Source organism: Lipotes vexillifer, unplaced genomic scaffold, assembly GCF_000442215.2.
Source record: "Lipotes vexillifer unplaced genomic scaffold, Lipotes_vexillifer_v1.1 scaffold1226, whole genome shotgun sequence".
Taxonomy (NCBI): Eukaryota; Metazoa; Chordata; class Mammalia; order Artiodactyla; family Lipotidae; genus Lipotes; species Lipotes vexillifer.
The window spans coordinates 2,134,554-2,160,538 of record NW_006784227.1 but is presented as its reverse complement, the minus strand read 5'-3'; the positions used below and the strand labels follow the sequence as shown (position 1 = coordinate 2,160,538).

General features: G+C 40.5%; 1 protein-coding gene across 1 annotated transcript in view; it reads right to left on the bottom strand.

Moving 5' to 3' along the window:
* Window positions 1-4,907: 4,907 nt before the first annotated feature.
* The window catches only part of MEI4 (meiotic double-stranded break formation protein 4), a 232,538-nt gene continuing 211,460 nt past the window's right edge, over window positions 4,908-25,985 (bottom strand). The window contains exon 5 of the mRNA XM_007456609.1: window positions 4,908-5,177. Coding sequence (XP_007456671.1) covers window positions 4,908-5,177 — 270 coding nt within the window. The remainder of the gene's footprint in view (window positions 5,178-25,985) is intronic.

The window sequence follows — 25,985 nt, the reverse complement described above, 5'->3', positions numbered from 1 at the left end:
TTTTTGTATCCATTCAGCCAATCTGTGTCTTTTGGTGGGTGCATTTAGTCCATTTACATTTAATGTAATTATCGATATGTATGTATTCCCATTTTCTTGTCTTGGGTTTGTTATTGTAGGTCTTTTCCTTCTCTTGTGTTTCTTGCCTAGAGAAATTCCTTTAGCATTTGTTGTAAAGCTGGTTTGGTGGTGCTGAACTCTCTCAGCTTTTGCTTGTCTGTAAAGGTTTTAATTTCTCCATCAAACCTGAATGAGATCCTTGCTGGGTAGAGTAATCTTGGTTGCAGGTTTTTGTCCTTCATCACTTTAAATATGCCCTGACAGTCCCTTCTGGCTTGCAGAGTTTCTGCTGAAATATCAGCTGTTAACCTTATGGGGTTCCCTTGTGTGTTATTTGTTGTTTTTCCCTTGGTGCTTTTAATATGTTTTCTTTGTATTTAATTTTTGACAGTTTGATTAATATGTGTCTTGGTGTGTTTCTCCTTGGATTTATCCTGTATGGGACTCTCTGTGCTTCCTGGACTTGATTAACTCTTTCCTTTCCCATATTAGGGAAGTTTTCAACTATAATCTCTTCAAATATTTTCTCAGTCCCTTTCTTTTTCTCTTCTTCTTTTGGAACCCCTGTAATTCGAATGTTGGTGTGTTTAATGTTGTCCCAGAGGTCTCTGAGACTGTCCTCAGTTCTTTTCATTCTTTTTTCTTTATTCTGCTCTGCAGTAGTTATTTCCACTATTTTATATTCCAGGTCACTTATCCGTTCTTCTGCCTCATTTATTCTGCTATTGATCCCATCTAGAGTATTTTTAACTTCATTTATTGTATTGTTCATCATTGGCAGTTTCATCTTTATTTCTTCTAGGTCCTTGTTAAATGTTTCTTGTATTTTATTTGCAAGATTTTGGATTATCTTTACTATCATTATTCTGAATTCTTTTTCAGGTAGACTGCCTATTTCCTCTTCATTTGTTAGGTCTGGTGCGTTTTTATCTTGCTCCTTCATCTGCTGTTTGTTTTTCTGTCTTCTCATTTTGCTTATCTTACTGTGTTTGGGGTTTCCTTTTTGCAGGCTGCATGTTCGTAGTTCCCGTTGTTTTTGATGTCTGTCTCCAGTGGCTAAAGTTGGTTCAGTGGGTTGTGTAGGCTTCCTGGAGGAGGGGACTAGTGCCTGTGTTCTGGTGGATGATGCTGGATCTTGTCTCTCTGGTCGGCAGGTCCACGTCTGGTGGTGTGTTTTGGGGTGTCTGTGGACTTATTATGATTTTACACAGCCTCTCTGTTAATGGGTGGGGTTGTGTTCCTGTCTTGCTAGTTGTTTGGCATGGGGTGTCCAGCACTGTAGCTTGCTGGTCATTGAGTGAAGGTGGGTGCTGCTGTTGAGATGGAGATCTCTGGGAGATTTTCGCCATTTGACATTATGTGGAGCTGGGAGGTCTCTTGTGGTCCAGTGTCCTGAAATTGGCTCTCCCGCCTCAGAGGCACAGCACTGACTCCTGTGTGCAACACCAAGAGCTTTTTATCCACACGGCTCAGAATAAAAGGGAGAAAAAGTTGAAAGAAAGAAAGACAGAAAGAAAAGAAAGGAAGAAGGAAAGGAAGAAGACAGAAGAAAATAAAATAAAGTTATTAAAATAAAAAATAATTATTAAAAAGATTTTTTTTAAAGAAAGAGAGAAAGAAAAAAAAACAGACGGATAGAACCCTAGGACAAATGATGGAAACAAAGCTATACAGACAAAATCTCACACAGAAGCATACACATACACACTCACAAAAAGAGGAAAAGGAGAAAAAATCATAAATCTTGCTCTCAAAGTCCATCTCTTCAATTTGGGATGATTCGTTGTCTATTCATGTATTCCACAGATGCAGGTACATCAAGTTGATTGTGGAGCTTTAATCCAATTGTTCTGAGGCTGCTGGGAGAGATTTCCCTTTCTTTGTTCGCACAGCTCTCGGGGCTCAGCTTTGGATTTGGCCCCGCCTCTGCGTGTAGGTCACCAGAGGGCGTCTGGTCTTCGCTCAGACAGGACAGGGTTAAAGGAGCCGCTAATTCAGGGGCTCTGGCTCACTCAGGCCGGGGGGAGGGAGGTGTACGGATGCAGGGCAGGCCTGCGGTGGCAGAGGCCGGCATGAGGTTGCACCAGCCTGAGGCCCGCCATGCGATCTCCCGGGGAAGTTGTCCCTGGATCCAGGGACCCTGGCATTGGCGGGCTGCACAGGCTCCTGGGAGGGGAGGTGTGGATAGTGACCTGTAGTCACACACAGGTTTCTTGGTGGTGGCAGCAGCAGCCTTAGCGTCTCATGCCCGTCTCTGGGGTCTCTGCTTTTAGCCGTGTCTCACGCCCGTCTCTGGAGCTCGTTTAAGCGGCGCTCTGAATCCCCTCTCCTTGTGCACTGGGAAAAAAAAGGCAAGAAAAAGTCTCTTGCCTCTTCGGCAGGTCCAGCCTTTTCCCGGACTCCCTCCCGGCTAGCCATGGTGCACTAGCCCCTGCAGGCTGTGTTCACGTCGCCAACCCCAGTCCTCTCCCTGTGCTGTGACTGAACCCCGAGCCTCAGCTCCCAGCCCTGCCCACCCCGGCAGGTGAGCAGACAAGCCTCTCGGGCTGGTGAATGCCGTTTGGCACCGATCCTCTGTGCGGGAATCTCTCCGCTTTGCCCTCTGCACCCCTGTTGCTCTGCTCTCCTCCACGGCCCCGAAGCTTCCCCCTCCGCCACCTGCAGTCTCCGCCTGTGAAGGGGCTTCCTAGTGTGGAAACCTTTCCTCCTTCACAGCTCCCTCCCACTGGTGCAGGTCCCGTCCCTATTCTTCTGTCTCTGTTTATTCTTTTTTCTTTTGCCCTTCCCAGGTACGTGGTGGGTTTCTTGCATTTTGGGAGGTCTGAGGTCTTCTGCCAGTGTTCAGTAGGTGTTCTGTAGGAGTTGTTCCACGTGTAGATGTATTTCTGGTGTATCTGTGGGGAGGAAGGTGATCTCCAAGTCTTACTCTCCTGCCATCCTCCCCTCATCCTAGTAGGTGATTCTTTTTTTTTTTTTTTCGGTGCACGGGCCTCTCACTGTTGTGGCCTCTCCTGTTGCAGAGCACAGCCTCCGGACGCGCAGGCTCAGCGGCCATGGCTAACAGGCCCAGCTGCTCCGCAGCTTGTGGGATCTTCCCAGACCGGGGCACGAACTCGTGTCCCCTGCATCGGCAGGCGGACTCTCAACCACTGCGCCACCAGGGAAGTCCAGTAGTTGATTCTTAAAACAACTTAGAGCACTTTCATATTAAATGAAAGACAAATGAGAGGCCAACATCATTTTCTGTGTGTCAATCATATTCCACTCAAGGTGGAGGGTACTTCCCTGTCTCTGTCCTCTGGGCTTGACCCTTTGAAGTAACTTGGCCCAGGCATGTGGGCAGGAGTAACACTGTGATTTCTCAGATGAGCCCTTTTGCTCTTGCCCAGGGTAAGCACATGTGAAAGAGACAAAGCCCAATCTATAAAAAGGAAGCTTGCCCAGTGGGAGCTGCCAATGCAGGAGAGTTTTCCAGCAGAGCCCAGATGAACAGACCCTCAAGTACCCCACAGATAGCTGAGAAGAAACACTTATTGCTGTATACCACTAAGATTTTGTGCTTCTTTGTTACATAACAATAGCTGACTGATACATTTTGTTTCAGTATTATAAAAAAGGCTTTATCTTTTCTAGTGATAGAAAGCTAGAAATAACTCCACAAATGTGTGTCAGATAATGATACGATTTTATATAGTTTTTTAATACCAGTGACATTCAGGAATGGTAGTTAACTTATAAACAATATCACATACAATTAATAAAGCAAATTTGTATTTGTTGTGCCCTAAATTGCACTATAGGAAAGTAAATAATGTGTTCTCATTAAGGTAGTTGGTTATGATTTTATTAATTGAATCAAAGTCAGTGAAATTGTGTGACTGGAAAATTCAACCAATATGTTCATAAGTATAAATATACTTTTAATAAATATAAAGTATATTTCTAGACAGATGTTAGACTTAATCGCACATAACAACTACATTTTAACAACAGGAATATTTTATATAATCAACAGAATGAAAACAAACAATTTGTTGAAAAACAACATTTTTAACTACTAGTACTTTCAAAAGGACTTGACAAATATGTTGATTATATGAAATTAAAGGCCATTAGGTTTACAAATGTTAAAAACTTTTCTCCTTCTATATTGAGTCCCCTCTAAGACAACAGAAAATTATATAAGTGAAACTATTTAAGAAAGAAAAGTTTAAAAAAATCTCATTGGGCTTCCCTGGTGGCGCAGTGGTTGAGAGTCCGCCTGCCGATGCAGGGGACGTGGGTTCATGCCCTGGCCCGGGAAAATCCCACGTGCCGCGTAGCGGCTGGGCCCATGAGCCATTGCTGCTGAGCCTGCGCGTCCAGAGCCTGCGCTCCGGCAACGGGAGAGGCCACAACAGTGAGAGGCCTGCGTACCGCAAAAAAAAAAAAAAAAAAAAAATCTCATTTATAACCACTTATTTTAAATGCTCTGTTGATAAAGTAACAAAACATAAGATCTCTTCTGTTACCTTTTAGCATCTATTACATGAAAATCTCTTAAAATGTGATTTTTTAATAAAAGACAATCAATGGTCCATTTTAGAGAATAACAGAGCTAGACTGTAACATATTGTAAGATATCGTTCCGTAAGAATAAGGAGGGCATTCTCAACTGAAACTGGCTGATTTTAGTATAGAAATATGACTCATAATCTTTTATACACAATTTAAGACTATTAAATTGAATTAATGATTATATTTAGAGATGCATTTAAAATGCTCATTTAAAAATATTCCTGAAAATCTGTTAAGCACAAGATCTTCATAATTTCAACTTTAGTATGCTTCTGATATTTGGTAAATTGCTAAGGAAGTGAGTTATTTTCAACAGTTCCTATCTCTACTGAGTTCAAGAGAGTGCCCAGTCTCCATAAATAAAAAGTAAATAAAGGAAATGCATCAGAGAGTTGCAAAATAGTTTCATCATGCTTCTGAAGAAATTTCTTGATTTCTTGGTCCTCATGCCCTATTCTTGAAGCGTCGCCTTCTTCGGTTTCCTTCTGAAGAAGTTGTTCCAGAACGCAGAACACAGAGAAAATATTTTCATAGCGTGTCACATCATAACTGGCTTGCACCTACAGATAAACAACAAACTAATGAGAACCTACTGTATAGCACAGCGCACTCTACTCAGTGCTCTGCAGTGACCTAAATGAGAAGGAAATCCAAAAAAGAGGGGATATATGTATATGTATAGCTGATTCACTTTGCTTTACAATATAAACTAACACAATGTTGCACAATACTGTAAAGCAACTGTACTCCAATTAAAAAAAAAACTCCTTTAAAAAAATATTGGTTGTAGCTCAGATCAGCAAAATCCAAATAAAGAGATCAAATTTTTGAACAAAAAGTAAAATACTTGGCTTATTTAACACCGTCTATCTTCCCGTTCCTCTGACTGGAGTAGGGGGAGAGAGACCAAAAGAGAATATTTCCTCTTCCAATCTTGGTGAATGACTTTTTCTTCTCGTGGTTTGCAAAGTTCTGAATCCTTTCTCTACGGTGCTGCTATAATTCGTTACTGAGATGAATCTGCGAATACTTGGCAGAGAGTCTAACACACAACAAATCTTGTGTGTTGAATTCAACGTTTCACTAAAGACTTCCAATGCCTGATACTCCTCTTAATGATAGCAAAAGGCTCTTTGGCGGTAGGATTTTAGGAACATGTTTCGAAGTGTAACTCAGTCCTAAAGCAGTTAGGGTTATGACCTGTAAGCGACTAGATGTGATCGCATCCTGAGACTACACAAACTGGGGAAAAGGAGGATTAGATTGTGTGGAATCAGATATATGGTCATGAGAAGAAATGCAGATGTTTCTTGTAGAAATTATTTGGCCTAGATGGCTGAAAGTGAGAAAAATCAAAGCAAGGTCTAAAAAGTGCACAGTGGAAAGCAGAACATGAGGGGATACAGGAAGCATGTAAAGATATAAACTGGCTTTATCATTTGCTTATTAATATGTTGGAAACATTGCAACAAATTTATCCACTGTAATAACACATAAAAGAAGAAACATTCTGTTAGAGCCCAGAGGAATTATCTTCAACAAGGTTGTCTGATAAAAGAATCAAACATATACAGATAACTGATACTTTCTTTTTCTTGACTGAGGTATAATTGACATTACATTATATTAGTTTCATGTGTACAATGTAATGATTCAATATTTGTATATGCTGCAAAATGATCATCAAAATAAGTCCATTTAAAATCCATCAGCCTACATAGTTACAAATTTTTTTTCTTGTGATATTTTAAGATTGACTCTCCTAGCCACTTTCAAACATGCAATACGGTATTATTAACTATAGTCATCATGTTGTACATTATATCCCCATGACTTATTCATTTTATAATGAAATCTACACCTTGTGACTCCCTTCACCCATTTTGCCCCCTACCCTCACCTCAGGCAACCCCCAATCTGTTTTCCATATCCAGGAGCTCAGTTGTTTGTTTTTCGGTTTCACATATAAAAGAGATCACACAGTAATTATCTTTTACTATTTGACTTATCTCACTTAGCATAATGCCTCAAGGTCCATCCATGTGTTGCAAATGGAATGACTTCATTCTTTTTTACAGCTGAATAACAGTCCACTTTACATACATATATATGTGTGTGTGTGTGTGTGTGTGTGTGTATGTATATATGCATCTGTATATATACCCCACCTTTTCTTTATTCATCCATCGACAACATTTAGGTTGTTTCCATGTCTTGGCTATTTGGCTGTTGTAAATAATGTTGCAGTGGACACAGGGGTGCAGTGCATATATCTTTTCTAATTAGTGTTTCAAATTAGTTAATACTAAGAAGTGGAATTGTTGGATCATGCAGTAGTTCTATTTTTAATTTTTTGAGGGATCTCCATACTGTTTTCCATAGTGGCTGCACCAGTTTTCATTCCCACCAGCAGGCACACAAGGGTTCCCTTTTTCTCTACATCTTCACCATCATTTGTTATTTCTTGTCTTTTTGATAATAACCATCCTAACAGGTGTAAGGTGATATCTCATTGTGGTTTTAATTTGCATTTCCCCGATGACTAGTGATGTTGGGAATCTTGTCATGTACCTATTGGCCATGTGTACATCTTCTTTGGAAAAACGTCTATTCAGCTCCTCTGCCCATTTTTTTTTTTCTTTTTAGATGTTGGGGGTAGGAGTTTATTAATTAATTTATTTATTTTTGCTGTGTTGGGTTTTCGTTTCTGTGCAAGGGCTTTCTCTAGTTGTGGCAAGCGGGGGCCACTCTTCATTGCGGTGCGCGGGCCTCTCACTATCGCAGCCTCTCTTGTTGCGAAGCACAGGCTCCAGACGCGCAGGCTCAGTAGTTGTGGCTCACGGGCCTAGTTGCTCCGCGGCATGTGGGATCCTCCCAGACCAGGGCTCGAACCCGTGTCTCCTGCATTAGCAGGCAGATTCTCAACCACTGCGCCACCAGGGAAGCCCCCTCTGCCCATTTTTTAATTGGATGGTTTTTTGCTATTGAGATATATGAGTTCTTTACATATTTTGGATATTAACCTCTTACCAGGTATATGATTTGCAAACATTTTCTCCCATTCAGTAGGTTGCCTTTTCATTTTGTTGACTTTCTTTGCTTTGCTGAAGCTTTTTAAAAGTTTGAAGTAGCCCCAGGTTGATTTTTGCTTTTGGTGTCAATCCAAAAAATAACTGCCAAGACCAATGTCAAGGCACTCACTGCCTATGTTTCTTCCAGGAGTTTTATGGGTGTAAAGCAGGCAGAGTATGTCTTGGTCCCTTTCCATTTGCTTGGAGAATCTCACTTTGGGCGTGTTTAGCTCTGCTTCCAGATGGGCTGGGGTTCCCTGTTTGTTCTCTATGTTGTTTGGGACTTTGCTTTTGCCAGAATTTATCTGTCTTGGGTTCCACCTTTATCCCAAATGCCTGTTCTCATAATATTAATTGGATAAACTCTTTTGCTCCAAGATATTTACATCACATAGAACATTAACTTGAAACTAACTCTTCCATTTAGAGACAGTATACATTTAACTTACACCCCTTAGCAGCCCTCCGGCTTACTGTGACTCAGATGGCATGTCTGTGGGGGAGGTCTTTCCTGTAGTTCCTGAATTTTATCACACTGGCAGCCGCCTGCTCTGCCTAATCATATGTTCAGACACTTTCTGAAATAGTGCATAAGCTGAATAAAAACTAAAATAAATGGAATTAAGATGACAGCTGATACCCTTCTACTATATTTTGGTGTAATTTTTACGTTCTCACTGTCAAATTAGACTGAACAGCACCAGTGCTGGAAAATCCCCAACCCAGAAGAAACATACTCACCTGGAAAATGCCCATGTGTTTTGCCTGAACACCTACCAGGAAGACTGAATGAAGCCCAGTACACAAGCATGATGGCTCTGTACATCCAATAGAAAGCTATCAATTTGTCTCTCTATCTGAGTCTTTCTGAACTGAAGGACCCCTGAGAGGCAGCTTCGATAGTCCCATGACTACTTCTTATACCTAATCCCATTTTATACAGTAGGGGACCTTCAGAAGAGGAAATACTTTCCTGGTAGGAAAATCACCATGTAATTTTGTAGGTCACTTTTAGAATTAAATATTTCTTATGATTATTTTTCTATTTCTGAGTTGGGCTTGAGAAAGTCAAAGTATCCAAATATTTATTTAAATAGTAAAAAAATAATATTTCTTTACATGCTGCAAAATTTTACTTCAAAACTTAGATTATGAAATTAAGGCTATAGACAAATGGTGCCAGTTTCCTAATTGTTGTTTCAGTTGGAATTCAGTCAAGGTTAACTTGATATTTTTATGAAGACTTATCCTTGAAGCAGACATATCTACTTGCTTAATCCATACCCACTTCTCCCTCATTTTTCATCAACAGAACCCCAGTTTTGTTCAGAATGACAACGGATCAACAAAAAATGTATATTTTCCAGTCTCAAGGCTAATTCTGGCCGCTAATTCTGGTCAAAGAAATGGAAATATAAGTAACTGGGTGGGGCTTCTGGGAAAGTGCTTTACTAGCAGGCAAAATCTAGTGGAGTGCACTTTTGCCTTCTCTCTTCACCATTGGTCCTGCTTGGAAATACAGATGTAATGCTTGGAGGTCCAACAGCCTTGTTGTGAGCCTGAGGATGAAGGCTGCCCATGGATCAGTATAAAGGGCCAGATTCTGGATGGCATTGTGCAGCTCAGTATACCCACGCAGGATGGCTGTACCTTCCTGCACTGTGCTGGGGCTCCCTTCTTCCACTGTGGTCTTTTAAAATCGGAAGCTTGAGACTTCATCTGGGCAGGAAGGAAACTCTTAAGTTTCCTTTGTCTTGGAAAGGTGCTGCTTGCTGCTGTCTCTGACACAGAAGGGACAGAGATGGCTAAAGGGACAAAAACAGTCACACTCCTTGGCAGCTGATCATGTAGCAAAAGGTACTGTACATGTAAGGTGTGGCTTGCAGTTTGGATGCTTATATATAATGCTGAAAAATATGAAAATGTAAATAGTTCACTAAATTCAACCCTTTGACAATTTAAGTGTGCTAACCAAGGGCATGCAGAAGTGCAGTCTGACTCTTTCAGAAATAAGCATGCTGCTACGGAAAGGGTAAAAGAAAACCACGACATTTTTCTTATTGCTCCAAATGTAAGAGATGAAGGAGAAAACTGGATCGTTAAAGGGCAGAAAAGTAAAAGAGTATAGGTGCATGGCCTAAATGTTAAATTAAATGTTCACGGAATATAACATGCCATTGGCTCAGTATCCCACATGCCAGATTTTATTAGACAGAAGCAACAAGTAAGATACAATTAACACAAGCAGTTTCTAAAAGAATGAATTCAGCACAGTACTTTAAAGGAAAAGGTCAGTTGTCTACCTGATAATTAAGTGAAAAACTTACCCCTAAGTTTTAATAACTTAGCCTTTTTTATCTACTAGAAGGCAGTAGATTTCAGTCAAGGAGCTGAGGATAAAAGTTAACTCTCTAGCAGCTGTTTACTAAGCATCTTGCAGCTTCTGAAGCACACGAGAAGGTACTGAAAGAGCCCAGTGCAGTACTGCACGTGACCATGCTAGCAACAGTGCCTGAGAACAGAGTAGGAGAATCACATGCATATTATATATCATCTATATAAAACATAAATCGCACACACACACACGATCAATGAACTTATGGTTGCAATAGAACCCTGGCAACCTGGGTGCCAGACCCATACCGAGGGAGTATAAGGCAAAAGGCTGATCAGAGCAGAGTGTAGTTAGTTAATTTGGAAGATTTCCTAGGGACGAATTGTGGGCCAAGGCCCAAAGGGAGTGAGGGGTATAGACTGGTGAATCACCTTTTGATCAAAGTGTCAGGTCAAAAAGAATAAAAAGGAGTCAATGGATATTAATCCAGCTTTAACAGATAATGGTATAGTTATCTGCCTAAAATGTTGCATCCTAGAGACTGGTTCTAAGAGGCTTATGTCTAAGTTGTAGGTAACTTAGATGAAAAATTCTAAACTATTAAAATGACTAGCATGTAGGATCTTGATATTTTGCCATGTTTCCAGTGGGAAGTAGTTTAATCTTGCAGTACAAATCTGAAAGATTTATACATAAGAATATCAGGGAAAGGAATAGACATAACAGAATTTTTAAAAAATCTGTCATAATTGGCCTTGTTTAAAGATGATGGTTTTCTCATTAACCAATTTTACCTACTTTTCTCAAATCTGTTTCTTGAGGCTGAATATTAAGAACACAGCACAGGATCACAAATTTTCAAATAAGCATTATCTATTATCATTTATCATCATCATCATCATTATCGTCATCATCATCATCGTTATGTTTTTACCCAAAGTGAAAAAGATATCATCCCTATCCATAAGGTACTTTGAACCTAGAGGAAAGCTACTGGTATTATTCAAGTACTGTACGATGGTCAACTGTTGGGGGCGTTTCACGTTCACTGTGAACTGTTCCTGTAGAGATGTGTAAGAACCTGATGATGCACCTTCACCTACTTTCCTCTACAAAGAAAATCCTTCATGAATAGCAGTCATCTAGCAGACAGTTCCTTTTTGCATAGAAGGGTGGTAACAAGGAACCTAAATGTGAGACGATTATTTTAAAGTCTTTCTGATATGAGAAGGCCCTGAAGTAGGCGTAGGTGTGGGTTAAACACGGTATCTTATAGGAAACAGGAAAAGGTCCAGTTAATTGACTAGTGTGAGATGAGTCAACTTGTTCATCTATTCTAGTGGTAGGTTGGTAAAAATGACTTTCTAAGCAGTATGCCCTTTTGGTGACTAACTCAATAACATCACAGAGTAAACCCCAAGTGCTTTAAATTTTATATTTGCACATTTCTTTGGGGAAATCTCCTGTGGTTTGACTCCAGTTCATCCCTTTCTTGGTCATCAGAATAGCAGATTGTTGGACATAATAATAAGATAGATCCCACATCAATTTTAATTCTCAAATCTCTTCGTGTAAAGAACAGAGAGTTCCCAATATAGGGACAAAGCTTTTCTTTGTTCTATGAGATCCCCTGAGTCAACTTGAAGTAGCTTTACCCGGCATCCCCACTGCTTTCTTAGGATCTGCGCCCTTAATTATGGGGTCATCAACCCCACTCAGAGAAACTTTTTCACTGCTTTATACCACAATATTAAACTTAGCCTCAGGCTGGAAATGCCTTTCAAGCATTTTGAGAAGCAAACAGATCATTTATTTGTCTGGACTTCCATCACAGTAGTTCTTGACAAAGCAGCACAAACCGGATGACTTTGTTATTATTATAAGAGTCTATTAGGTGAAAGAACAGGGCTCACAGAGTGGAATAAAAGTAGCTGAATTCATTAAGGATGAATTTAGCTGCGAATACTTAGCACTTTATGACGTTATGTTTCTGCCTGCCTCACGTGCACCTCCTCTCTTGCTTCAGTCCTGTTACAGGCACTGATTGGGTACCTTCAAATGCCAGACCCCACGGTGAGTGCTGAGAACGCAGAGGTGAATAGGACAGGATCCCTACCTGTAGGAGAGCTCCTCATACGCATCTAGGGAGACAAAGAAGTAGAAAATAATGGCAATGCAGAGTGCGTGCATGCTATGCGGGCTATAGAGGAACTCTAAAGACAGCTGAGTCACCTGTGTGAGAAGACACTGAAGGGCAGGAAATGAGTTAGTCATGAATGATCTCTCTGTAGGCTCAGCTCCTGCTGGATGGGATGGCAGGATTCTTTTGCAGAGATGACTTGCAAGTTATTGTCAGCATAGGCCAACACCTGTTTGGCTTCTACCACAGGGCTCTCAGTCTCTGGTCGTTCAGTATGCGCTGGGGCAAGGGAGCAGCAGAGAACTGAAAGTGGGAGTTGGGGGTGTCAGCATTATCTGCAACAGCTCACTCGGCACAGACCCCACCTCTCAGTCTTCTTTAAGGCAGTGGAACCAGACCCATCTGACTGGTGCATGCAGTCAAAGGCCAAGTCAGGCCTATATGTTAAGAAAATCTTAAAGACTGTGTTTGGTTCCATGAGATCTATAGTTACTTTCATGCCTGACACGTATCTTCCTGAAGGAAGGCACGGAGAACAAGAGAAATGACGAAAGTATAATTCGCCATTATTATACCTTATAGCAGAGAGAATGCACTGCTTCACTAAGTGAAGCCACCACCGCCATGCAGTTCAGACACCACGTGAGTAGAAGAAATCAGAGCTGGTGAAATATCTGATATATATTAGAAACAGAGATCCAGATGGCCGTTATTTATGGCAAACACATGTCCAAATAGCCAGTGGGGATAAAATCAACAAGAAACTTTCCTCTTTAGGACTCTAAATGAGACTATCCAAGACAGCATCAAAACCTGCCGCAACCAGGCAGATGGCAGAAACCAGATTTGCTGGAGTAGAATCGATGACCACCCAGACTAAAAAAGAATCTCCTAGAGCTGCTTAGCTAAGCGTTGATAAATGTGCCAAAGTAAGCAAGAAATGTAGATATATTTTTAAGAGCACTGGATCCAAAGCCTAAGATTAGTGACAACAGGGGGTGGACTCATAAGTGACCAGATCTTTTCCAGTATTTTTGTTTGGAAACTGAAAGCTCAGGTAAATCTACTAATTATCGCCCAAAGCACAACTGAACAGGGTTGTATTTACAGAAATTAAAAGCTAACACATTTGTCCCTTTTTCTTCCTATTTTAAACATGTGTCACCACTGATTCAATGAAATCATTTTATCAGAACTTGCTTTCAAAGGCTAAGTGAAACTGCACAGCACCCAGGAAAGTCTGGAAACACAAAAGAGAAAAAACTGAATGTGTTCTCATGAACATTTATTGACATAGAGACTGTGTCTGTAGCAAAGTGAGTACTGCATTTCTTGTTCTTTTGTTCTTTTTTAAAAATCAACTGACCACCATTTCTCTTTTTTTTTTTTCGTTATGCGGGCCTCAAACTGTTGTGGCCTCTCCCGTTGCAGAGCACAGGCTCCGGATGCGCAGGCTCAACGGCCATGGCTCACGGGCCCAGCCGCTCCGCGGCATGTGGGATCTTCCCGGATCAGAGCACGAACCCGTGTCCCCTGCATCAGCAGGCGGACTCTCAACCACTGCACCACCAGGGAAGCCCCATTTCTCTTTTTTTTTTTAATCAGATTTTTTGAGATATAATTGACATACAGTAAAATTTACCCTTTTTAAAGTGTTTGGTATCATGAATTTGATGTTACTTTTAAGAACAAAGGAATGTCATAATAGAAATAATCTTTGAATAAAAGAAAAAGCAATCATGCTATAGCCATGTAATATTGTTTAACAACATTTAAAATGTTTTGCTAACTTCTAGTTGATTTGTTAAAATATATTAAAACATTTAGTGTTTTTTTTACTACTATATGAAATACTTCTATAACCATGATTATAAACTATAATTTGTTACTTGAAGATACTCTAGAGAATTTTTTTAAAAGAAAAGATCCATATGCAATGCAGAAAGTTTAGGACAAGGCACTAGACTTCAAACTATGAGACAGTTATCTGGTTTGACTATTTTCATCACCTTTGTGCTGAGAGGCTGTTGGGGAAATTTATCTGTTACAAAAGTGCTAAGTGGTTCTACAGAAAGCTTTGGTATGTTAGTGCTGGTGAAAGTCGCTACCTGATGACAAATGTAAAGAAAGGAATATAGAACCAGAGGACCTAACCTTCCGTGTCTCCTTCAAAGAACACCTCCTCAGTAGCTACAGCCAACTGCATGCTGAGATGGAAATTATACAAAGATGACTAGAAGTATAGCTTCATATCTTTTAGGCATCACGGTTCAAGGTAGAATTACATATGGGAATAAGCATAATACAATGGGATGTATATTGTAAGAGTGGAGTTACAGTCAAAAACATGAAGAATGTGCTCAGCACGTAATCTCAGTGGAGAATGCTAAATGCCTCTGTTTTAAACTAGCAATGGCTTACAAGGAAAATTAAATACGTGATGGGGAATTAAGTTAACTTAAATGCACTGAAAATAAAACAAGTGGGAGAACAACTCAGTATACATATATTAATACACAGGTTATAAGTGTTTCTCATCTTTTTTAGATACATGTTGCAAAACGAAAATCAAGTATTCTGAGGAGTACCACATTTGTAAGACAGATCAGTTAGTTTGCTTAACCAGCACTGTATGGAATTGGTTATACTGCTTTATAAGCAATTATTTTCAGGGGGAAAAAAAAAACATTCCCAAGTAAGTTGACTATCATTGGTTAATTTCAAAGAAATGTTTAAAATAAACACTGACCACATTTTAAATGTAACTGCATTTGTTTCTGAATTTTAGTCTGAAATTACAATAAATTTTACCTTCTTTAGAAACTAAACTATGCCACTAACATTAGAAAAGTGATTGATTCTTTATTCAAACTTAACCCCAAAATGTAATATCTGGATCTGATATAAAAATGACATTAAAACTTTAAGATGATATATTTCACTAATACAACTAAAAAACTCTCCAAATACTTCAAGAAAGTGCCTTCAGCAATGAAAAATAAATATTTCATTCAAAAACTTTTTCATACTCTAATTTATAATGTAAGGAAATACAGCAGTTTCTTGTAAAATGTTCCACTTTGGGGGAATAAGAAGCCAACTTCTCCGGATGTCAAACTTCCAGACATCAGGTATCTTGGAATCTGCAGACCCTGAGACAGTGAAATGTCCACTAGGAGACAGTTCCTGGTGGACTGTGCATGTGACTCTGCAGGAGGGTCTCAGGTCCTCACTCAGATCCTCTCAACTCACTTCAGGGGCTCATTCTGAAGCTAACAAGGACAGAGGAGGAAGTCCTGCTAGAGGAAAGCAAAAGAAGTGAGAACTGCCAGCAAAGGAAAAACTATAAAACTCAGACTGGGTCTTCTAGAATGGAAAAGGAGCTCTGTATGCTTGAATGTGCCTCCAAGGACATAACTAACAAACACTACACAATTCAAAAGCAGATGATGGGTATGACAAATGTATAAATGATGCTTGATTCATTCAGTTTAATAAACTGAATTTACTATAGCATTCCATTACAATGTTAAAGTTTAAAAAGTATCTTATTCATGTGGGAAATTTTCTTATGCAGAATAGTTAATTTTTGTAGTGATTTTAGAAGACGTGATGTACCATCAAATAACGTTACTTATTTTAGCGTAACTAATATGTTCCTGAGCATTACCCACAGAAAATTACTACAAAATAGTTATTCTTGGCAAGTATACTAGAAAGTTTAGTAGCAGTGTCTTTTCAAAGATACACTGCGTTTTAAGAAAACTCAGAGGGGAGGCGGAAGGGAAGATGGCGGAAGAGTAAGACGCGGAGATCACCTTCCTCCCCACAGATACACCAGAAATACATCTACACGCGGAACAACTCCTACAGAACACCTACTAAACGCTGGCAGAAGACCTCAGACCTCCCAAAAGGCAAGAAACCCCCCCACGTACCTGGGTAGGGCAAAAGAAAAAAGAAAAAACAGAGACAAAAGGATAGGGACGGAACCTGCACCAGTGGGAGGGAGCTGTGAAGGAGGAAAGGTTTCCACACACTAGGAGCCCCTTTGCGGGCAGAGGCTGCGGGTGGCGGAGGAGGGGAGCTTCGGGGCCGCGAAGGAGAGCGCAGCCACAGGGGTGCGGAGGGCAAAGCAGGGGGATTCCCACACAGAGGATCACTGCCGACCAGCACTCACCAGCCCGAGAGGCTTGTCTGCTCACCCGCCAGAGCAGGAGGGGGCTGGGAGCCGAGGCTCCGGCTTCGGTAGGAGCGCAGGGAGAGGACTGGGGTTGGCGGCGTGAACACAGCCTGAAGGGGTTAGTGCGCCACGGCTGGCCGGGAGGGAGTCCGGGAAAAGGTCTGGAGCTGCCGAAGAGGCAAGAGACTTTTTCTTCCCTCTTTGCTTCCTGGTGCGCGAGGAGAGGGGATTCACAGGGCCGCTTAAAGGAGCTCAAGAGACGGGCGCGAGCCGCGGTTAACAGCGCGGACCCCAGAGACGGGCGTGAGACGCTAAGGCTGCTGCTGCCGCCACTAAGAAGCCTCTGTGCGAGCACAGGTCACTATCCGCACCCCCTTTGTGGGGAGCCTGTGCAGCCCGGCACTGCCAGGGTCCCTGGATCCAGGGACAACTCCCCTGGGAGAACGCATGGCACGTCTCAGGCTGGTGCAATGTCATGCTGGCCTCTGCTGCCGCAGGCCCGCCCCGCACTCCGTGCCCCTCCCTCCCCCTGGCCTGAGTGAGCCAGAGTCCCCGAAGCTGCTCCTTTAACCCCGTCCTGTCTGAGCGAAGAACAGACGCCCTCCAGCGACCTACACGCAGAGGCGGGGCCAAATCCAATGCTGAGCCCGTGGGAGCTGTGAGAAAGGGAAGAGAAAGGGAAATCTCTCCCAGCAGCCTCAGAAGCAGCGGATTAAAGCTCCACAATCAACTTGATGTACCTGCATCTGTGGAATACATGAATAGACAACCAATCATCGCAAATTGAGGAGGTGGATTTGAGAGCAAGATTTATGATTTTTTCCCCCTTTTCCTCTTTTTGTGAGTGTGTATGTGTATGCTTCTGTGTGAGATTTTGTCTGTATAGCTTTGCTTCCACCATTTGTCTTAAGGGTCTATTCGTCCGTTTTTTTCTTAATATTTTTCAATTTAACAACTTTATTTTATTTTATTTTACATTATCTTTCTTTTTTCCTTCCTTCCTTCCTTCCATCCTTCCTCCCATCATCCCTCTCTCCCTCCCTCCCTCCTTTCTTTCTTTCCTCCTTTCCTTTTCTTCTTTCTTCTTCTTCCTTCCTTCCTTCCTTCCTACTTCTACTAATTCTTTCTCTCTACTTTTTCTCCCTTTTATTCTGAGCTGTGTGGATGAAAGGCTCTTGGTGCTGCAGCCAGGAGTCAGTGCTGTGCCTCTGAGGTGGGAGAGCCAACTTCAGGACACTGGTCCACAAGAGACCTCCCAGCTCCACATAATATCAAACGGCAAAAATCTCCCAGAGATCTCCATCTCAACACCAGCACGCAGCTTCACTCAATGACCAGCAAGTTACAGTGCGGGACACCCTATGCCAGACAACTAGCAAGGCAGGAACACAAACACACCCATTAGCAGAGAGGCTGTGTAAAATCATAGTAAGTCCACAGACACCCCAAAACACACCACCAGACATGTACCTGCCCGCCAGAAAGACAAGATCCAGCCTCATCCACGAGAACACAGGCACTACTCCCCTCCACCAGGAAGCCTACACAACCCATTGAACCAACCTTAGCCACTGGGGACAGACATCCACCATTTGTCCTAAGGTTCTATCCTTCCCTTTTTTTTTTCCTCTAAATAATTATTTTTTTAATTCAATAACTTTATTATACTTTATTTTATTTTACTGTATCTTCTTTCTTTCTGTATTTTTTCCTTCCTTCCCTCATTCCTTCCTTCCTTCCCTCCTCCCTCCCTCCCTCCTTTCTTTCCTTCTTGCCTTCTTCCTTTCTTTTCTTCTTTCTTTCTTTCTTCCTTCCCTCCTTCCTTCCTTCCCTCCTCTCTTTCTTTCTTTCTTTCTTTCTTTCCTATTTCCTCCTACTTCTACTAATTCTCTCTACTTTCTCTCCCTTTTATTCTGAGCCGAGTGGATGAAAGGCTCTTGCTGCTCCAGCCAGGAGTCAGGACTCTGCCTCTGAGGTGGGAGAGCCAACTTCAGAACACTCGTCAAGAAGAGACCTCCCAGCCCCACATAATATCAAACGGCGAAAATCTCCCAGAGATCTCCATCTCAACACCAGCACCCAGCTTCACTCAACGACCAGCAAGCTACAGTGCTGGACAACCTATGCCAACCATATAGCAAAACAGGAACACAACCCCACCCACTAGCAGAGAGGCTGCCTAAAATCATAATAAGTCCACAGACACCCCAAAACACACCACCAGACGTGGACCTGCCCACTAGAGAGACAAGATCTAGCCTCATACACCACAACACAGCCACTAGTCCCCTCCACCAGGAAGCCTACACAACCCACTGAACCAACCTTAGCCACTGGAGACAGACATCAAAAACAACGGGAGCTACGAACTTGCAGCCTGCAAAAAGGTGAACCCAATCACAGTAAGATAAGCAAAATGAGAAGACAGAAAAACACACACAGCAGATGAAGGAGCAAGATAAAAACCCACCAGACGTAACAAATGAAGAGGAAATAGGCAGTCTACCTGAAAAAGAATTCAGAATAATGATAGTAAAGATGATCCATAATCTTTGAAATAGAATGGACAAAATGCAAGAAACATTTAACAAGGACCTAGAAGAAGAAAAGATGAAACAATCAACGATGAACAACACAATGAATGAAATGAAAAATACTCTAGATGGGATCAATAGGAGAATAACTGAGGCAGAAACGGATAAGTGACCTGGAAGATAAAATAGTGGAAATAACTACTGCAGAGCAGAATAAAGAAAAAAGAATGAAAAGAACTGAGGACAGTCTCAGAGACCTCTGGGACAACATTAAACGCACCAACATTCAAATTATAGGGGTCCCAGAAGAAGAAGAGAGAAAGAAAGGGACTGAGAAAATATTTGAAGAGATTATAGTTGAAAACTTCCCTAATATGGGAAAGGAAATCGTTAATCAAGTCCAGGAAGCACAGAGAGTCCCATACAGGATAAATCCAAGGAGAAACACACCAAGACACATATTAAACTGTCAAAAATTAAATACAAAGAAAGCATATTAAGAGCAGCAAGGGAAAAACAACAAATAACACACAAGGGAATCCCCATAAGGTTAACAGCTGATATTTCAGCAGAAAGTCTGCAAGCCAGAAGGGACTGTGTGGCAGGACATACTGAAAGTGATGAAGGAGAAAAACCTGCAACCAAGATTACTCTACCCAGCAAGGATCTCATTCAGATTTGATGGAGAAATTAAAACCTTTACAGACAAGCAAAAGCTGAGAGAGTTCAGCACCACCAAACCAGCTTTACAACAAATGCTAAAGGAACTTCTCTAGACAAAAACACAAGAGAAGGAAAAGTCCTATAATAACGAACCCAAAACAATTTAGAAAATGGGAATAGGAACATACATATCGATAATTACCTTAAATGTAAATGGACTAAATGCTCCCACCAAAAGACACAGATTGGCTGAATGGATACAAAAACAAGACCCATATATATGCTGTCTACAAGAGACCCACTTCAGACCTAGAGACACATACAGACTGAAAGTAAGGGGATGGAAAAAGATATTCCATGCAAATGGAAACCAAAAGAAAGCTGGAGTAGCAATTCTCATATCAGACAAAATAGACTTTAAAATAAGGACTATCAGAAGAGACAAAGAAGGACACTACATAATGATTAAGGGATCGATCCAAGAAGAAGATATAACAATTGTAAATATTTATGCACCCAACATAGGAGCACCTCAATACATAAGGCAAAAACTAGCAGCCATAAAAGGGGAAATCGACAGTAACACATTCATAGTAGGGGACTTCAACACCCCACTTTCACCAATGGACAGATCATCCAAAATGAAAATAAATAAGGAAACACAAGCTTTAAATGATACATTAAACAGGATGGACTTAATTGATATTTATAGGACACTCCATCCAAAAACAACAGAATACACATTTTTCTCAAGTGCTCATGGAACATTCTCCAGGATAGATCATATCTTGGGTCACAAATCAAGCCTTGGTAAATTTAAGAAAATTGAAATTGTATCAAGTATCTTTTCCGACCACAACGCCATGAGACTAGATATCAATTATAGGAAAAGATCTGTAAAAAATACAAACACATGGACAAACACATGGAGGCTAAACAATACACTACTTAATAACGAAGTGATCACTGAAGAAATTAAAAAATACCTAGAAACAAATGACGATGGAGACACGATGACCCAAAACCTATGGGATGCAGCAAAAGCAGTTCTAAGAGGGAAGTTTATAGCAATTCAAGCCCACCTTAAGAAACTTGAAACATCTTGAATAAACAACCTAACCTTGCACCTCAAGCAATTAGAGAAAGAAGAACAAAAAAACCCCAAAGTTAGCAGAAGGAAAGAAATCATAAAAATCAGATCAGAAATAAATGGAAAAGAAATGAAGGAAACAATAGCAAAGATCAATAAAAATAAAAGCTGGTTCTTTGAGAAGATAAAATAGATAAACCATTAGCCAGACTCATCAAGAAAAAAAGGGAGAAGACTCAAATCAACAGAATTAGAAATGAAAAAGGAGAAGTAATACCTGACCCTGCAGAAATACAAAAGATCATGAGAGACTACTACAAGCAACTCTACGCCAATAAAAGGGACAACCTGGAAGAAATGGACAAATTCTTAGAAATGTACAACCTTACTACCAAGACTGAATCAGGAAGAAATAGAAAATATGAACAGACCAATCACAAACACTGAAATTGAAACTGTGATTAAAAATCTTCCAACAAACAAAAGCCCAGGACCAGATGGCTTCACAGGCGAATTCTATCAAACATTTAGAGAAGAGCTAACACCTATCCTTCTCAAACTCTTCCAAAATATAGCAGAGGGAGGAACACTCCCAAACTCATTCTACGAGGCCACCATCACCTTGATACCAAAACCAGACAAGGATGTCACAAAGAAAGAAAACTACAGGCCAATATCACTGATGAACATAGATGCAAAAATCCTCAACAAAATACTAGCAAACAGAATCCAACAGCACATTAAAAGGATCATACACCATGATCAAGTGGGGTTTATTCCAGGAATGCAAGGATTCTTCAATATACGCAAATCTATCAATGTGATTAACCATATTAACAAATTGAAGGAGAAAAACCATATGATCATCTCAATAGATGCAGAGAAAGCTTTTGACAAAATTCAACACCCATTTATGATAAAAACCCTGCAGAAAGTAGGTGTAGAGGGAACTTTCCTCAATATAATAAAGGCCGTATATGACAAGCCCACAGCCAACATCATCCTCAATGGCGAAAAACTGAAAGCATTTCCACTAAGATCAGGAACAAGACAAGGTTGCCCACTCTCACCACTCTTATTCAATACAGTTTTGGAAGTTGTAGCCACAGCAATCAGAGAAGAAAAGGAAATAAAAGGAATCGAAAATGGAAAAGAAGTAAAGCTGCTGTCACTGTTTGCAGATGACATGATACTATACATAGAGAATCCTAAAGATGCTACCAGAAAACTACTAGAGCTAATCAATGAATTTGGTAAAGTAGCAGGATACAAAATTAATGCACAGAGATGTCTTGCATTCCTGTACACTAATGATGAAAAATCTGAAAGTGAAATCAAGAAAACACTCCCATTTACCATTGCAACAAAAAGAGTAAAATATCTAGAAATAAACCTACCTAAGGAGACAAAAGACCTGTGTACAGAAAATTATAAGACACTGATGAAAGAAATTAAAGATGATACAAATAGATGGAGAGATATACCATGTTCTTGGATTGGAAGAATCAACATTGTGAAAATGACTCTACTACCCAAAGCAATCTACAGATTCAATGCAATCCCCATCAAACTACCACTGGCATTTTTCACAGAAGTAGAACAAAAAATTTCACAATTTGTATGGAAACACAAAAGACCCCGAATAGCCAAAGCAATCTTGAGAAAGAAAAATGGAGCTGGAGGAATCAGGCTCCCTGACTTCAGACTATACTACAAAGCTACAGTAATCAAGACAGTATGGTACTGGCACAAAAACAGAAAGATAGATCAATGGAACAGGATAGAAAGCCCAGAGATAAACCCATGCACATATGGTCACTTTATCTTTGATAAAGGAGGCAGGAATGTACAGTGCAGAAAGGACAGCCTCTTCAATAAGTGGTGCTGGGAAAACTGGACAAGTACATATAAAAGTATGAGATTAGATCACTCCCTAACACCATACACAAAAATAAGCTCAAAATGGATTAAAGACCTAAATGTAAGGGCAGAAACTATCAAACTCTTAGAGGAAAACATAGGCAGAACACTCTATGACATAAATCACAGCAAGATCCTTTTCTCTAGGCCCACCTCCTAGAGAAATGGAAATAAAAACAAAATTAAACAAATGGGACCTAATGAAATTTCAAAGCTTTTGCACAGCAAAGGAAACCATAAACAAGACGAAAAGACAACCCTCAGAATGGGAGAAAATATTTGCAAATGAAGCAACTGACAAAGGATTAATCTCCAAAATTTACAAGCAGCTCATTCAGCTCAATAACAAAAAAACAAACAAGCCAATCCAAAAATGGGAAGAACACCTAAATAGACATTTCTCCAAAGAAGATATAGAGACTGCCAACAAACACATGAAGGAATGCTCAACATCATTAATCATTAGGGAAATGCAAATAAAAACTACAATGAGATATCATCTCACACTAGTTAGAATGGCCATCATCAAAAAATCTAGAAACAATAAATGCTGGAGAGGGTGTGGAGAAAAGGGAACACTCTTGCACTGCTGGTGGGAATGTGAATTGGTACAGCCACTATGGAGAACAGTATGGAGGTTCCTTAAAAAACTACAAATAGAACTAGCATATGACCCAGCAATCCCACTTCTGGGCATATACCCTGAGAAAACCATAATTCAAAAAGAGTCATGTACCAAAATGTTCACTGCAGCTCTGTTTACAATAGCCCGGAGATGGAAACAACCCAAGTGCCCATCATCGGATGAATGGATAAAGAAGATGTGGCATGTATATACAATGGAATATTACTCAGCCATGAAAAGAAACGAAATTGAGCTATTTGTAATGAGGTGGATAGACCTAGAGTCTGTCATACAGAGTGAAGTAAGTCAGAAAGAGAAGGACAAATACCGTATGCTAATACATATATATGGAATTTAAGAAAAAAAATGTTATGAAGAACCTAGGGGTAAAACAGGAATAAAGACACAGACCTACTGGAGAACAGACTTGAGGATATGGGGAGGGGGAAGGGTGAGCTGTGATAGGGCGAGAGAGAGACATTGACATATATATACTAAGAAACGTAAGGTAGATGGCCAGTGGGAAGCAGCCGCATGGCACAGGGATACCGGCTCGGTTCTTTGTGGCTGCCTGGAGGGGTGGGATAGGGAGGGTGGGAGGGAGGGAGACGCAAGAGGGAAGAGATATGGGAACATATGTATATGTATAACTGGTTCACTCTGTTATAAAGCAGAAACTAACACCATTGTAAAGCAATTATACCCCAATAAAGATATTAAAAAAAAAGAAAACTCAGAGATACCATATGCTAACACATATATATGGAATCTAAAAAAGAAAAGTTCATGTAGAACCTAGGGGCAAGATGGGAATAAAGACACAGACATATAGAATGGACCTGAGGACACAGGGAGGGGGAAGGGTAAGGTGGGACGAAGTGAGAGAGTGGCATGGACATATATACACTACCAAATATAAAATAGCTAGCTAGTGGGAAGCAGCCGCATAGCACAGGGAGATGAGCTTGGTGCTTTGTTACCACCTCGAGGGGTGGGATAAGGAGGGTGGGAGGGAGGGAGATGCAAGAGGGAGGAGATATGGGGATATATGTATATGTATAACTGATTCACTTTGTTATAAAGCACACCATTGTAAAGCAATTATACTCCAATAAAGATGTTAAAAAAAAAAACTCAGAGAAAGAGTACCCAAACTATATACACAACTTATTTTAGAAAAATTGTGTGTATACACGTACACGCATCCATATGTTTATATGTGTGTATACAATTGCATATCATTAATATGGACATAAATACATACTTTAATGATTCATAAGTATTTATATAATATCTTTGCAGCAATAATGTTTTATATACATAGTCTTCAAGCAATTACCTTGAAGGAAAAACCTGCATAGGCTTCCATTAAATAAGAACTTTGGTTTAAAGGTATATTATTTTTCATAAAAGTGTAGGAAAAAAGGTTCAGTAAGCACATATTGTATAATGAAGCATTTGTCTGATCTCTGTCCTTGGAATATCCTGAGTGTCTTTGTTATTCATGGTGGGCCCTTGGCTCCTACTTGACATTATGCTAATGAGATGAGTTAGTATAGGGGTTGGTCACCTGCAACACCAACCATGTAATCAAAAGATTGAGGCTTTGAGCCAGCCTGACCTCTGGGGAGCGGGGGTGCTGGGGACTGAGTTCAATCATGTGACCAATCATTCAATCAGTCACAGCTACATAAGAAAGTCCAATAAAAACTCTGGAAAATGATGCTGAGTGGAACTTCCTGGTTGGTGAACACACTGATATACCTGGAGGGCGCTGCACCCTGATTCCAGGAGGGGAGGGCACGTAAGTTCTATGCTTAGGACCCTCCCAGACCTTACACTGTGTGTTTCTTCATTAAGCTGATCCTGATCTGTATCTTTTATAATAAGTGTAATACTTTCCTGAGTTCTGTGAGTCATTCTGTTAAATTATCAAGCCCAAGGGGGGAGTAGGAACACTCTCACATATGTAGCCAGTTGGTCAGAAGTGCAGACCCCTGAACCAGTGGATGGCATCAGAAATGAGAGCAGTCTTGTTGGAGACTGTGTCTGTACCCTGTGAAGTGTGCACTGAGTCCAGGTGGCTAAGCATCAGAACTGAACTGATCTGGAAGACACCAGTCTGTCTTGAAGTTGAGGCAAGTTACACGAAGGTATTCAAAAGATCTAAGAAGTCACAAGAATGTAAAATAAATTTCCCAAGATTTCTTCCTCATCTTTCACACTTGTTTTTACTGAGGTATAACATATAATGGTATATTAGTTTCAGGTGTACAACATAATAATTCAATGTATATATGTGAAATGGTTGCCACAATAAGTCTAGTTAACATCCATCACCACCATACAGTTACAAATGTTTTTTTCTTCTGATGAGGACTTTTAAGATTTACTGTCTTAGCAATCTTCAAATATGCAATACAGTATTATTAACCACAGTTACCATTGCTGTACATTACATCCTCATGACATGTATTTTATAACTAGAAGTCTGTACCTTTTGACCACCTTAACCAATTTCACCCATCCCACCCCCATGGCCTGTTGTATCTATGAGTTTGCTTTTTTTGGTTTGCTTATTTTGTTACCATCCATCGCCATACAGTTGACCCCCTTCACCCATTTTGCCCACTCCTAACCCCCTTCCCCTCTGATAACCACTAATCTGATCTCTGTATCTATGAGTTTGTTTTTTGTTTTGTTTTGTTCTTTTAGATTCCACATATGAGTGAAATCATACACATTTCACTTAATATAATACCTTCAAGGTCCATCCACGTTGTGGAATATGGCAGGGCTTCATTCTT